Below are 14621 nucleotides of genomic sequence, written 5' to 3'. Positions count from 1 at the left end.
GGGCTTAGCCGCTTTGCGGCATGTGGGATCTTCCTGGACTGGGGCACGAACCCATGTCACCTGCATCAGCAGGCGGACTCTCAACCACTGCGCCACCAGGGAAGCCCTTGCCTTCCATTTTTAGTGGTCCCATCTCTTTTATTGTTCCTCTGTAATCTAGGGCCGAAGCACTCATTGACCCAGATCTCTCAATCCATGCTGGATCTCTGTGATGAAAAACTTAAAGAGGTAAGACATTTAAAATGAGAGAAAAGCAATAGAATGAAGCTGGCAGGTACCAGTATTGAGGAAGTAGGGAATGTAACAGAAGGAAGAGTAGAGAAATGAGGGAGTAGCAGGTTTTTTGTATGTTAGAGTCTAGAGGGGACCTTAGAAATCATGTAGTCTAATCCCTCCCTTTTGTAGATGGAAAGACTGAGGTCCACAGAAGAAACTAATTTGTCTTGGGCATCATGGCTATTAAATAGTAGGGCTACGATTAAAATATAAAATCCATATAACTCTTAGGAAATTGACTTCCCAGGAAGTCAGCTGAAGCTAAGAGACTGTTTTGGCAGGGAGAAGTTTTAATTTTTAAAAGATAATCTATCTGTATTTCATCTTCTTAACAACAAAAAAAATGGCACCTTAATAGGCTTAAAAAATATAAGTATAATGGATGTTAATATTGTAGTAGAAATTTCATAAAAGAGGATAACCAAATGGCCAGTAAACATGAAAAGATTCTCAACTTGATTGATCATTGGGGAGATAAAAATTTAAACCATCATTAGTTAACACTGCATACCTCCCTTAGAAAGACTAAAATTTAAAGACTTAAAAAAACAAAAGACTGAGTTTTAGTGGATGAGGATATGGAGCAGTTGACACACAAACTTTTTCCTAGTACAGCCTAAAATTAAGTTGTTGGGTTAGATTCCCTTACACAAAAGCCACTACTCAACAATACGTGTTGTGTTTTCAGCAATAGTTTTATGGCAAAAGCAGTCTAATATTAAAACTTAATTTGGTGAAGATGTTTTTGTTGTGGGAGCTAAGCTATTGATGCCCAGGGATGTATATTTTTGATGATCTACAAGAATAGAAGATAGAATATCTAAAGGAATTGGTCAGTACATCTCTTTTGATCCTTTTACTGGAATATTATTTCTCTTATCTGGACTTTTTGTCTGGAACTGAATAGGCCACAATTCAAAGTTAGACTTTTTGGGACAAGGGCAATAGACAACTGAACCTTAAATTATCCTTAATACTCTATGGTGATTATACCTCAGGGAAACCTCTGCCTTTCCTTTGCTTTGTTTCATGTCAGAAAGAAGACAAATTGGCTCGTTTAGAGAAAGCTATCAACCCCTTGCTGGATGATGATGACCAAGTGGCATTTTCTTTTATTCTGGACAACATTGTCACCCAGAAAATGATGGCAGTTCCAGATGTAAGTGTCTGTGTGTTAAATATTGTGAAGATAGTACAGGGGAGAGGAAAGGGTGAAAGGATGTGTGCATGTGTATGTTGGGGAGTCTGGAGTGTGGTGTTTGTCAATTCAAACTGCTATATAATTTTAAAAAGAAACTATTTTGCTGTATGAGTGCATTATCATTGAAATCAAAGAGGCCAGGAATCTGTGATATAGAGAGGTTCTTTATACCTGTTGTTGACATTCAGTATTTTAATGCTCCTGAATAGCCCTGGAGAGAAGTTAGGATGCCAGCTAATGGGAGGTTTTGGATTTAGAGGTGCTTCTTAACAAATGAGAGTTTGATAATTACCCAGCATTCATTGTCTTTTTTTGTTTTCTTTTCTTTATTTATTTTTGGCTGCGTTGGGTCTTTGCTGCTGCATGTGGGCTTTCTCTAGTTGCAGTGAGCAGGGGCTACTCTTCGTTGCAGTGTGCAGGCTTCTCATTGCGGTGGTTTCTCTTGTGGAGCACAGGCTCTAGGCATGTGGGCCTCAGTAGTTGCGGCACACGGGCTCAGTAGTTGTGGCACGCAGGCCCTAGAGTGCAGGCTCAGTACTTGTGGCTCACAGGCTTAGTTGCTCCGAGGCATGTGGGATCTTCCCAGACTAGGGCTCGAACCCATGTCCCCTGCATTGGCAGGCGGATTCTTAACCACTGTGCCACCAGGGAAGTCCCGCGTTTGTTGTTTTTTGTTTCATTTTTTGTCTTGCAACTTTATGGCAGGGGTACCATGTTGGTTCTTTGTATCGATACTCCCTAGGGAATTCTGAACTGAGTTTCCTTTTGTGTTGTAGGCATATGTTGTGTATGCAGTAACGCTATAAACCAGTGGTCCCCAATCTTTTTGGCACCAGGGACTGGTTTTGTGGAAGACAATTTTTCCATGGATGGTGGGTGGGGGATGGTTTCAGGATGATTCAAGCGCATTACATTTATTGTGCATTTTATTTCTATTATTACATTGTAATGTATAATGAAATAATTACACAACTCATCGTGATATAGAATCAGTGGGAGGCCTGAACTTGTTTTCACTTGCCACTCACTGATAGGGTTTTGATATGCATCTGCAAGCAATTGATTTATTATGGTCTCTGTGCAGTCAAACCTCTCTGCTAATTATCATTAATTATCATCTGCTAATCTGTATTTGCAGACACTCCCCAGCGCTAGCATTATCACCTCAGCTCCACCTCAGATCATCAGGCATTAGATTCTCATAAGGAGCATGCAACCTAGATTCCTCACATGCGCCAGTTCCCAGTAGGGTTCACACTCCTGTGAGAATCTAATGCCACTGCTGATCTGACAGGAGTTGAGCTCAGGCGGTAATGCGAGCGATGGGGAACGGCTGTAAATACAGATGAAGCTTCACTCGCTCGCTCGCCTGCCTGCCACTCACCTCTTGCTGTGCGGCCCGGTTCCTAACAGGCCACGGGCTGGTACCGGTCCATGGCCCAGGGGTTGGGAACCCCTGCTATAAACCTTCTGCATGGGACAAGGGAATGAGAGATTTTAATTGTGAATATAGAGCAGGGGTCCTTACCCTACCAGGGCACATGAACCCATAAAGGAATCCCCTTAAATTATATGCAGAGTTTTGTATGATTATGTGTCTTTCTGGGAAAAGGATCCATAGCTTTTGTCGGAGTCTTAAGAATATTTGTGACCCAGTGAAGTTTGAGAATCTCTGGTATGGTATAAAAAATGGTTTCCATTTAATTTCTCATGTTTTCTTTTTGCTAGTCTTGGCCATTTCATCACCCAGTTAATAAGAAGTTTGTTCCAGATTATTACAAAGTGATTGTCAGTCCAATGGATTTAGAGACCATACGTAAGGTGAGTGATTTGGTCTAAAATGTCTTGTGGGAATCAAGTAACTTTGTGTATCTGAGTCCCTGATTCTTTTAATCACAGAATATCTCCAAGCACAAGTATCAGAGTCGGGAGAGCTTTCTAGACGATGTCAACCTTATTCTGGCCAACAGTGTTAAATACAATGGTGGGTATTTCTCCTTTTTTTCTCTTTCCGTCAATATATCCATCCAACATTAGTTAGCATTATTAAAATTTAAGTGCATAAAGCAGCCTTGAGCCATGATAGCAGAATCAGTCATGTGACTTACTCTGCATTTTTTTAAAAACAGGCACGTACTTTAGTGTGTTCTGTAAAGTTTGCTAATAACGTTTAATGATGAAAAAACAATGTATATTTATTTTCTAAACTTTGGAAAGCACCGAAAAATGAGATGAGAATAAAAATCAAATGGATATTACTTTGGGCCATCACTGCTTTCCATGAGATGTAAAAACTCACCTAGGCCCCAGGCCCTTAGATGGGGCTTAGGGAAATGTGTTAAATATAGACCATGGTGTGCTTCCTCAGAGCATGGAGTTTTTGCTCAATATATGAAATGATTGCATAATGTATCTCAGGTGCTGTGCTAGCTACTTAATCTACTAGTGGGAAAGACATCATTGTCCTCAGGTCAGTGAAGAGAAACAGTTAAAATGCAGCTTGGCAAGGGCTATATTAGAAGGATGTACAAAGTGCTCTAGAGGAGAGGAAGGAACACCTTCACCTAAGGGTTAGGGAAGGCTTCATAAACAAGTTAATACAGTTAAGTTTTGAATGGCTCACTTAAGTAAACATCAGTTGAGCACCTAATATGTGCTGGCACTGATAGATGTTACAAATATAAAGTCAAATTAGATATGTTCTCTGCCTCCAAATTGGTTATAGTTTAGTTGGGAAAACAGAAAAGAAAAATTACAGAACTTAAGTATTATGCTAGATGCATTCACAGAGTGCCAAAGGAAAATAGGAACAGGATATCTAAGTCAGAGTGGGATTAGAGGAAGCTTTCTGGAAGAGAGTTTTCTTAAGCTGAGTTCTAAAGGATCAATGGAGTTTGCTAACCAAAAAATGAGGAGAAAGCATTCTAGGCAGGGAGAACAGCAATATGTGAAGGCACAGAGATCTGAAATTACATCTTGGGTTTAAGAAACAAGTTACTGGGGTTGCAGTTAAGTGTACATGTTGATGGATGACTGGTTATATATAGAGAAGTAGACAGGTGTCAGATCATAAGAGGGCCTAGTGTATGCCATATGTTATACTTAAGAGCTTTTGCATTATCCTAAATGGAAAAACGTTGAAAGAATTAGGCAGCAAAATGACAATCCCAAATAACTCCTGAAGCAAAACAGAAGAGGGAGCTAAGGGCATTTGAGAGAATTGCCTAGCATACTGAGGTCTCAGCTAAAAATCCACCTGACTGTATGACTTTTCTCCACAATATTCAGGAACCCAAGTAGTGTGGCTGTTAAGTTTGCCAGATAGAAGGGACAGAGAATTAGAGAGAGGAGGTGATGGAGGGGACAACCAGAACGACAGATGAGGAAATGGGTATTCTGGGTTTAGAGAATAGAATATCATGGAGGAATGAAAGAACAGGGTAAGTTCAAGGAACTGTACTTGACTAGAACCTATATATTTCATTAAGAGAAGTGGTAGGAGGGCTTCCCTGGTGGCGCAGTGGTTGAGAATCCGCCTGCCAATGCAGGGGACACGGGTTCAATCCCTGGTCCGGGAAGATCCCCCATGCCGTGGAGCAACTAAGCCCGTGTGCCACAACTACTGAGCTTGTGCTCTAGAGCCCGTGAGCCACAACTACTGAAGCCCACACGCCTAGAGCCCGTGCTCCACAGCAAGAGAAGCCACTGCAATGAGAAGCCCACACACCACAACGAAGAGTAGCCCCCACTCGCTGCACCTAGAGAAAAGCCCGTGCGCAGCAGCGAAGACCCAACACAGCCAAAAATAAATAAATAAAATAAATTTTAAAAAAGAGAGAAGTTGTAGGAGATGAGCCTTCCATTTTTGTTCCGTCTGGGTTGCATTAAAAGAATCTGCATTGTCCCTTGTGCCCTTCTTATTGCTGATTGGAAAGTGGAAATGACCTCTGTCAGGTCATTTATTTCTCCATTATTGTCTCCTGAAAACACCTAAAGCTAATCAGCCAAAATTCTGGTAATAGAAGTTGGCAGGCTCACAGGTGTCTAAAAATGAGTATAACAAGTAATAAGCAAGCAAGAGTGTTACAGAGAGGATGCTTGGCCTGGTAATGGCTGCCTGAAGATAGAGGGCAGATTTATGAGGAGCTTACGTAAGACAACAAGAAAAACCCAGAAGATGCTAATTGAAATGAGAAGAGGGCAGATGGACAAATCACAGAAGACAAAAGTTAAATACCAAATGAAAATGAATATTCAGTTGTACCTAGTAATCAAAGAAATGCAAATTGAAACAGACCATTTTTTTGCCTATTAGATGAGCTCAATTTCTTTTTTTTTTTCCAATTTCTTTTTTAATGAAAGTATTCAAAATGCTAGTGAGACAGGTACTCTCACATATGCTGTTGGCAGTGTAACATTGTTAGACAATTTTTAGAAAGCTCTTTGACAGCATTGAGACTTAAAAATTGTTAAGTGAACAGACTTTATAGTCAGGTAGACTTGAATTTGAATATTGGCCCTACCACTTCATAGCACTGTGACTTTGGACAAGTAACTTAGACTCTGCTTTTTTTTCTGTAAAATGGGGAAAATAATAATACCCTCCTCAGAGGGCTATCGTGAGGATTAAATAAAATAATGCATGTAAGTGCTTAGCATGTGTTAGGATAATCTATCCTAATCAGAGATACAGACAAAGCTGTTCATGATAATGTCATGTATATTAATTAGAAATAACCTGAATGGTTAATGTAAAGGGAATGACTAGTTATTGTGCCACCTGTATGATGGATTACTGTGTAAAGATTGAAAGCTTATTTTAAAAACTAATGGCAGTGCTCACTTCGGCAGCACATATACTAAAATTGGAGTGATACAGTGAAGATTAGCATGGCCTGTGCACAAGGATGACATGCAAATTCATGAAGCGTTCCATATTTTTTGTTATAAAACAAAGTAACACACCATTGTAAAGCAGTTATACTCCAATAAAGGTGTTAAAAAAAAACAAGCTAATGACAAAAGTGCTTACAATGTTAAGTGAGAAAAGCAGAACATAACTTTATGTCATCTCAGTTATGCTTTTAAGAAAAGATACATAGAAAAAAGACGTGCTGATGATAAGTGATTATTTCTGAGATATAAGGTTATGATTGTCTTCATTTTCATCTTTTGTATGTTTTCCAAGTTTTCTACTGGTATGGAAGGCAGGAAACTCTTTCATGGGGAGGTGATTTTTGAGCTAAATTTTGAAGGATGACGATTATTGTAGCTAATTCTTTAGTGAGCACCTGCTGTGCCAAGCAAAAATAGTCAAGTGGAGAAGGGTGGGGAAGAAGCTCCAGGTAGATAGTGCAAATGCTAAAAAGATAAGAGTGCCTTGGATAGGGCAGTGCAAATAATTGAGTTTGGCTAGGGTGCATAGTGGGAGCTAGTTTTGGTGTTAAGAGATTAGTTTTTAAAATTAGATGGGGCCAAGTCATGAAAGGCCTAGTATGCCTTTAAAAGGACATACCACCATAACAGGTATTTTAGTAAGATCGTTCTGGAAGCTATCTATAGATAGGAGGGGAAATGAAATATGGAGACCAGTAAAGAAACTATTGGCAACAGTCCAAGTTAAAAGTACTGAGAGCTTGAACTAAGTTAAGTAGCAATAAGAATGGAAAGATGGGGACGGATGGTAGAGATATTGAGGAAGTAGGATTGATACCTTCATAAATGGAAGTTGAGGGTATGGGTAAAGGACAGGGAGAATTCAAAATGATGCCAAGTACTCTTATGCTCTTGGTGAGAACATAAATCAGTACAAACTTTTTAGAGGACTGTAAATGTGTATTCCCTTTGACTAAGCAAGTTCATCTCAAAGGAATACTCCACACAGGTTTGCAAAGGCATACATACAAATGTACATATGTTTGTAATTGCAACATTGTTTGTAATTGCAAAGATATAGGAGGATTCTAAATATCCAACAATAGGAGATTAGTTAAATTACAGTACATCTATATGATCGAATACTGTTTAGCCATCAGAATGGTAGATTAGCCAACAAATAAAGCTGTACCTTACATATGCTGATATCAAAATATATCCAAGATACGTACTCTTGAAATCTAGATCACTCAACAGTATTTACAGAAGGAGTTGCAAATTCAGATCCTGTGGAGGCCCAACAGGTAACATAAATGAGTAAAACAGGCTCAGTAGGAATGGATGAACTGGAGAGCACATCACATCCCCCATCTAAAGGGCTCCATCACTATTTTGTTCAATTGTTGACATAGAGTAAAATTACTAAAGGGAGAGGTGGAGGATAATCTTCACTTTATACTTTTTTGTACTTAGGTGTTTGAATTTTTTTAATTGAGCATGAAATACTTTTGTAATTAAAAATAAAGAAATTTCCGTTTTTTGGAAGGATGGATAAGTCAGATGACATTCAGAATTCTGACTTGGGCAAACTGGTGGTGTCATTGACTAATACAGTTGTCCCTTGATATCTGCAGGGGATTGGTTCCATGACTCCCATGGATACCAAAATCTGCAGATGCTCAAGTCACTTATATAAAATGGCATAGTATTCGCATATAACCTACACACATCCTCCCATATACTTTAAATCATCTCTAGATTACCTACAATACCCAATACAATGTAAATGCTGTGTAAGTAGTTATAAATACAATGTAAATAGTTGCCAGTGTGCAGAAAAATCAAGTTTTGCTCTTCGGAACTTTCTGGAATTTTTTTTTGCAAATATTTTCGACCTACAGTTGGTTGATTTCCATGGTTGCAAAACCTGTGGATACAGAGGGCTGACTATAATAGGAAATATAGGAGGAGTGGTTTTGGAGAAAAGTGGTAGAGTTCAATTTGGGCTATATTGTATTAAGGTAGGACATCCAAGTGAAGACTTTCAGTAGGTAGTTAGCTATATAGAGGTCCAAAGCTCAGAAGAGAAGTCTGTACTATTTGTACATATGGATATTTTTTTCAAATCATCAGCATATAAAAATATAAGTAGATGAGCTCAAATAGGGAGTAGGGTACATTCCTTGAACCCCCTGATGCTGTAGGTGAAATATGGTTGTATGTTTTTCAGACCATAGCTTTATCATATTACCAAAGTTGTATGTGACTCAAAAAGTTAAGACCCACTGTTAAGAGAGAATGTAGCATGAGAATATACTCGACAAATACCAAATCAACATTTAAGGGATCAGGTGGAGAATACTGAGAAGTGACCAGAATGAAAGAAGGAAAACCAGAGGAGAGTAATGTCCTGGAAACCAAGAGAAGAGGAAAATGGCCAACAGGTCAAGTGCTACAGAGAAGACCAAAGAGAACGGTCATTAGAAGAGCTATTTCAGTGCAGTGGTAGAATCAAAAGCCAGACTACAGAGGATATAAATGAGTGAGAATTAAGTGGAGACTGAAATTTGCCCATGAAGGGAAGACGGAAGACTGTAATCAATGTTTTGGAGGGGACGAAGGCAGTTGGACAGAGGGGATGTTTGTATAGGTGAAAGAGAAGAAAAATAAGAATATAAGATAAGATCCCTATGAGAATGGGAATATAAACATTGAGAAAGTTTCTGCCCAGTAGCCTCATTTTCTCTGCAGAGTAGCAAATGAGGTCTTTTGCTAAGAGTGGGTGAGGTGGTGGGAGAGAGAATTTGAAGAGAAATGTAGATAAGGGTTTGAATTATCTGTTATAGGAAATTTGAAAAGGAGCTGACTTAGAGACATTTCAGAAATATTGAGCAGCCTTTGAGGGTCCAGCTGAAGTTGGAGATCATTCATCTTTATAACAGCATCAATTGGCACAGTTGGGTAACTTGTCAGTGCTCATCAAACCACATGAGGAAACAAGGCAGATGGTAGAATTGATTCAGGATTGGGATTTTGTTTCTGGATGTGTCACAAAGATGTGGAATTGACAGTGTTAGCAAGAAAAAAAAAAGTTGATGGTTGAGCTTCTCAAACTTTGTCACCAAAGGTCCCTTTATAGCAGAGGATTATGACTACATAGCCTCTAGTTTGGGGGGAGTATCCCAAAGCAGCTCTACAAAAGCTTGAAATTTCTTTGGCAATTCATGTTTTATCTTTTAAATTTATACTGATTTTGTATTAGGCGAAATCTCTTTGTACTTTAACATGTTTCAAATTTCTACCAAATTATTTTATATCTTCCCCTCCCCCACACTCACCTCCATCTTCAAGTAAAACTGCTGAAGAAGAAAGATAAATAACAGTGGTCCTATAGCTTTCTTCAGTATACTGCTACACATTGCCTTAGTTTTTGAACTAAAGCCAGGAGAGGCTTGATAGAGACAGGAGTTAATGGGGATGCAAGTTTCCTTGAGATCAGAGAGAGGGAATGAAAAAACTAGACAGATACAAGGCTGTGATAAGGAAGTGTAGGATGTTGGCATTGAAACTTTCAGAGGTAAAGCAGTTTTTAGTAAAGACAACATTCTGGATATAGTCGTGGATATGTTTGGCTGGAGTGGAGGTGCGAACCATTGGCATGAGGATTTGCAAGGATTTTGGATGGGTGGTACATGTGAATGTTAGAGTAACCCACCATGATGGGGAGGAATTTGGAGCCAAGAAGATTGTGCCAGGTGTGCAAGTCCTTGGTGAATGTGAGTAGACTAATGATGGTGAGTAAAGGTGAAGAGCAAAGATCTCAGACTCAAGTGGCCTATAGGGGCCAGGCAAGTAATGTAAATGAGTGAGGTGGGCCAGGTGTGGATTGTGGTAAACTGGAAGAGTACATATTCCATCTAAAGAGGCTTGTACTTTACTACATCTGATTGTTTTCCTAAGGAGATGAGTATACAGTGTCACTAGGTATCTTAATTTTTCAGGAGAAGCTGAAAATCTGGATTTGTGTGTGTATGACATTTCCCAATTTTTACATATTTGCAAATTGTTAAAAAATTTTTTTAACTGTACAAGCCAAATAAAAACATCTATCTGCAGGCCAAATCTGGCTCCAAGGCAGCTGGTTTTCAACCTCTGGCATAGTAGAGAACAAGCCTCAAAGTAGGAGGGATTTTTTTCTTTTCCCCAAGGGGAAGTAAATAATAATTTGGTAGTAGCAGTGGACAGCCTGGAACGCTGTCTTCCCCCCATCCTTAACCAGTGGGTGAGAGTGTAAGAAACCTCTGAATAGGGCTGTAAGGGTGTCATGAGATAAGAAATGTCAACATTTTTTATACTAAAAGGACACCCATCATGGAGTTGAAGGCACATATGTTTCCTACCATCGGGTACTATACACAGAATAATACTTTTGTTTAAAACTGTGTTGGTTTGGCCAGATACGAACCTGCCTCTGTTTCTAATTAACAGTAACAGGGGCTTCCCTGGTGGCGCAGTGGTTGGGAGTCCGCCTGCCAATGCAGGGGACACGGGTTCGTACCCTGGTCCGGGAGGATCCCGCGTGCCGCGGAGCGGCTGGGCCCGTGGGCCATGGCTGCTGAGCCTGCGCGTCCGGAGCCTGTGCTCCACAGCGGGAGAGGCCCACGTATCGCAAATATATATATATATGTATATGTATATGTATATGTATATATATGTATATATTTATATATACATAAATATATATAATAGTAACAAAGTCCATGTGGAATCTATTTCCTGCTTTAAAATTTTTATTTCAAAAAATTTTACTAACCAAAATTAGTAGAATGGTATCTCTAGTTAACATTATTTTGACTCCATTCAGATCCTTCACACATAATATCACTGCATAGTGGCATATTTCCATAGCATTTTATATACCTTCATTGACTTATCCTGTACTATCATGTATATGACACATGAGCTATATTGTACAGAGCTAGAATGCTTAACACTAAGGTTATCGGGCAACAAGTGGAAGATAAGTAATACTCCAGGTGAAGCTGCATCTGGAAGTATGCAGTACACATTGGAGGACACGGTCTTGTACTTGAGGTGGTGGTGATGGACTACACACTGATATTGGAGTTTAGGCCTTTAGGCCTTCCAGATACCACATAGGTACTGAATCAATCTCAGAGCCTCTGTTCATGTTCAAATTACATTTGAAGGAACGTTAATAATCAAGGAAACCCAAAACTTGGGATTGGAACTATTTGCAATAGTCTTAAAAGGCACACAGCATTCCATGTCAGTGAGAGAGTCATACAGATAAAGAAATCCTGTCTGAAAAACACAGCCCACATTTTTTACTGGTCTTAACAAAGCCACAAAGTCTTAAATCGTTGGCAGAGGCCTTAATACTTAACATTTGATTTAAATTTAAGGTAAACTGCATAGTCTGTACCAATAGATGATGCCGAGCTATTCATGATGAAATCCCTTTTCCCAAAGACTTCCCTAGCAAGTTCCTCCTTCGGTGTTCTTCAAACCAAAAAGTCAACTCCAAGAAGAAGCCATCTTACCTACGATAAGTAGATGATACATCATAAAATCTGAGTTCCTGATGTTTTAGAATGCTCAGTGGGACCCTACAATCAAGATTAGATAAAAAGTAAATTTACCCAAAAAATCTCTAGGGTAGTTTTTTCCTACACTTTTGTTTGAGTAATTCCCAACCCTGTGTGAGCTCTAATAGTTCTGCTTATAGGACTCTTTCCGGAGTTGCGTCATGTACACGTGCAGCTTAGTATTCAGCTGAAGACTCAAGAGAGCCTTTCTGAAGATCTTAGGTTATTTTTCTGTGGAGTTCTCTTCTCTCCAGATCTGTCCTGCAGTTTACAGCTGTTTTAGCTTCCTCAGACTCCACTATCTGGCTCTGGCTTAGCGAGACTGCTGTGCTTTTCTTGGGTTCGGCAGAAAGCCAAGGACAAACTACAGGGCTCACTTCCTTTATTTCCTTTCTCTCAAGAATCACAGTCCTATACTTCCTGGTTGGAAACAGTTGTTTCATGTGTTTTTTCCAGTTTTCTGGTTACAGTGGGAAGACTAGTCCAATAGCAGTTACTCTATCATGCCCAGAGGTCTTTTAGGTTTATGGTATTTTCTGACATATAGAAACTTCATTTTTATGTAGTTACATTTATCAGTCTTTGCCTTTATGATTTCTATCTTTGGTATAATTGTTTAAGAGACCTTCCCTACCCCCAAGATATCCAACTGTATTTTTTTCTAATACTTATAACATTTTAAACATTTGAATGTTTATTGATTTTTAAAAATAGAATCTGAGGTATAAGGTAAATATCTAACTTATTTTCTCTTCCAAAGGATTAGCCAAAGTGTTCAAGTTGTATTTATGGAATAGTCTGTCCTTTTCTACATTAGTACAAAATACCACCTTTATCATATACTAAATTCTTATATATATTCCTGAACCTATTTTGGAGCTTTCTATTTTGTTTTATGTGTTTGTTTATCCAATCTGCACTGTTACCACCAGATAGTATCACTGTGATCATCATTCAGACTTCATCATTTTAAATTCCTCTGCTAGACTGTCTTCACCCAAGTATCCTAAATACACTCTAGGATCATTTTTGTTAGATTCTATCTTGTCCATAAATAGATAGGTAGGTAGGTAGATAATATTGACATTTTAATTTGTGGATTAATTTGAAGAGAGTGTATATCTTTATAATAATATGCTTCTTCATCTAGGAGCTCATGTTTCTTCATTTATTCAAATTTTCTTTTACCTCCCGCAGCAAAGACTTCTAGGTTTTTTGTATAATTTCTAGGCATCTTTTGTTTATTTCTATATGTTTTATAGTTTTTGTTGCTATTGAGCACCTACTTTTTTCTTGTTGAGTTTTTCCCTAATTAATTAATAAATTTATTTTAATTTTGGCTGCGTTGGGTCTTTGTTGCTGCACGTGGACTTTCTCTAGTTGCAGCGAGCAGGGGCTACTCTTCATTGCGGTGTGCAGACTTCTTATTGCAGTGGCTTCTCTCGTTGCAGAGCACGGGCTCTAGGCCCGTGGGCTTCAGTAGTTGCGGTGTGTGGGCTCAGGTAGTCATGGCGCACAGGCTTAGTTGCTCCACGGCATGTGGGCTCTTCCGGACCAGGGATCGAACTCCTTTCCCCTGCATTGGCAGGCGGATTCTTAACCACTGCGCCACCAGGGAAGTCCCTATTCCTAGTTAATTTAAAAGTTTTGCTTCTGTTGTACATGTGCTCCCCGCCCCCAAAATGATTATTAAATCTAAAGGTTTCAATCAGTAGTAGTATTGTTCATGGGTTAATATAATGCTTAAAGTATTTCTGTATACTAGTTTCTAAGTCTGTCCTTGAGACTACTCTAAGTTTGGCCATTAATAAATGTTAAGGTTTTCTTTTTTTCTGTCAGTGACTCTCCTTAGATTGGGGCCAAGGTATAAGTATTCCTACATATAGGTTAAGTCTCTCACATCATTGAAGAGAATAAAATCTCTTTTGATCGTAAAAATGGTAAAATCTACACAACATAAAAATTAACCTTTTTTAACCATTTTTAAGTTTACAATTCAGTGGCATTAAGTACACTCACAGTGTTGTGCAACCATCACCACTATCCATTTCCAGAACCTTTTCATCATCCCAGACAGAAACTCAGTACCCATTAAACAGTAACCACATTCTCCCATTCCCTCAGTTCTTGGTAACCTCTATTCTACTTTCTGTCTGTGAATTTGCCTCTTCTAGGTACCTCATATGAATGGAATCATACAGTACATAGAATATTTGTCCTTTTGTGTCTGGCTTGTATTTCACTTTGCATAATGTTTCCAAGGTTCAACCATCCATATTGTAGCATGGATGAGGATTTCTTTTTTTTTTTAAACGAATATGTAACATCTCTCTCGTATTCTTTACCTGCCATTCATGCCTCACTTAGCTTTAATCTGGTTCTACCCTGCCTGGCATACCAAGTGAACAGTATTACATAATTGCCTGGTATAGTGGGCACTTTTCAACTCCTTATCTTGATCTCACCCCAGTATTTGACATTACTGACTATTTCTTCCTTGAAACTTTAGTATGATTGGCTTCATAACAACTTTCAGCTCTTACTTTCCTACTACCTCTTTGACCATTCCTTTTCAATCTCCTTTACTGAATGTTCCTTCTGCCTGTTCCTACAACTTTAATTACTATCTCTTCCCTGATGACTCTCAACTTATTCTGGGG

At 38.9% G+C, this 14621-nt stretch overlaps 1 protein-coding gene across 1 annotated transcript in view; it reads left to right on the top strand.

Annotated features, from left to right (window-relative positions):
- The window catches only part of TAF1 (TATA-box binding protein associated factor 1), a gene marked incomplete at its 5' end in the record, with an annotated part of 74130 nt that overhangs the window by 38075 nt on the left and 21434 nt on the right, over window positions 1-14621 (top strand). The window contains 4 exons of the mRNA XM_007461589.1: window positions 161-228; window positions 1313-1435; window positions 3206-3298; window positions 3377-3461. Of these exons, the coding sequence (XP_007461651.1) occupies window positions 161-228; window positions 1313-1435; window positions 3206-3298; window positions 3377-3461 (369 nt within the window). The remainder of the gene's footprint in view (window positions 1-160; window positions 229-1312; window positions 1436-3205; window positions 3299-3376; window positions 3462-14621) is intronic.

Source organism: Lipotes vexillifer, unplaced genomic scaffold (genome assembly GCF_000442215.2).
Source record: "Lipotes vexillifer unplaced genomic scaffold, Lipotes_vexillifer_v1.1 scaffold1696, whole genome shotgun sequence".
NCBI lineage: Eukaryota > Metazoa > Chordata > Mammalia > Artiodactyla > Lipotidae > Lipotes > Lipotes vexillifer.
Note: the sequence above shows the minus strand (reverse complement) of the source record. Positions and strands in the feature narration are given on the sequence as shown.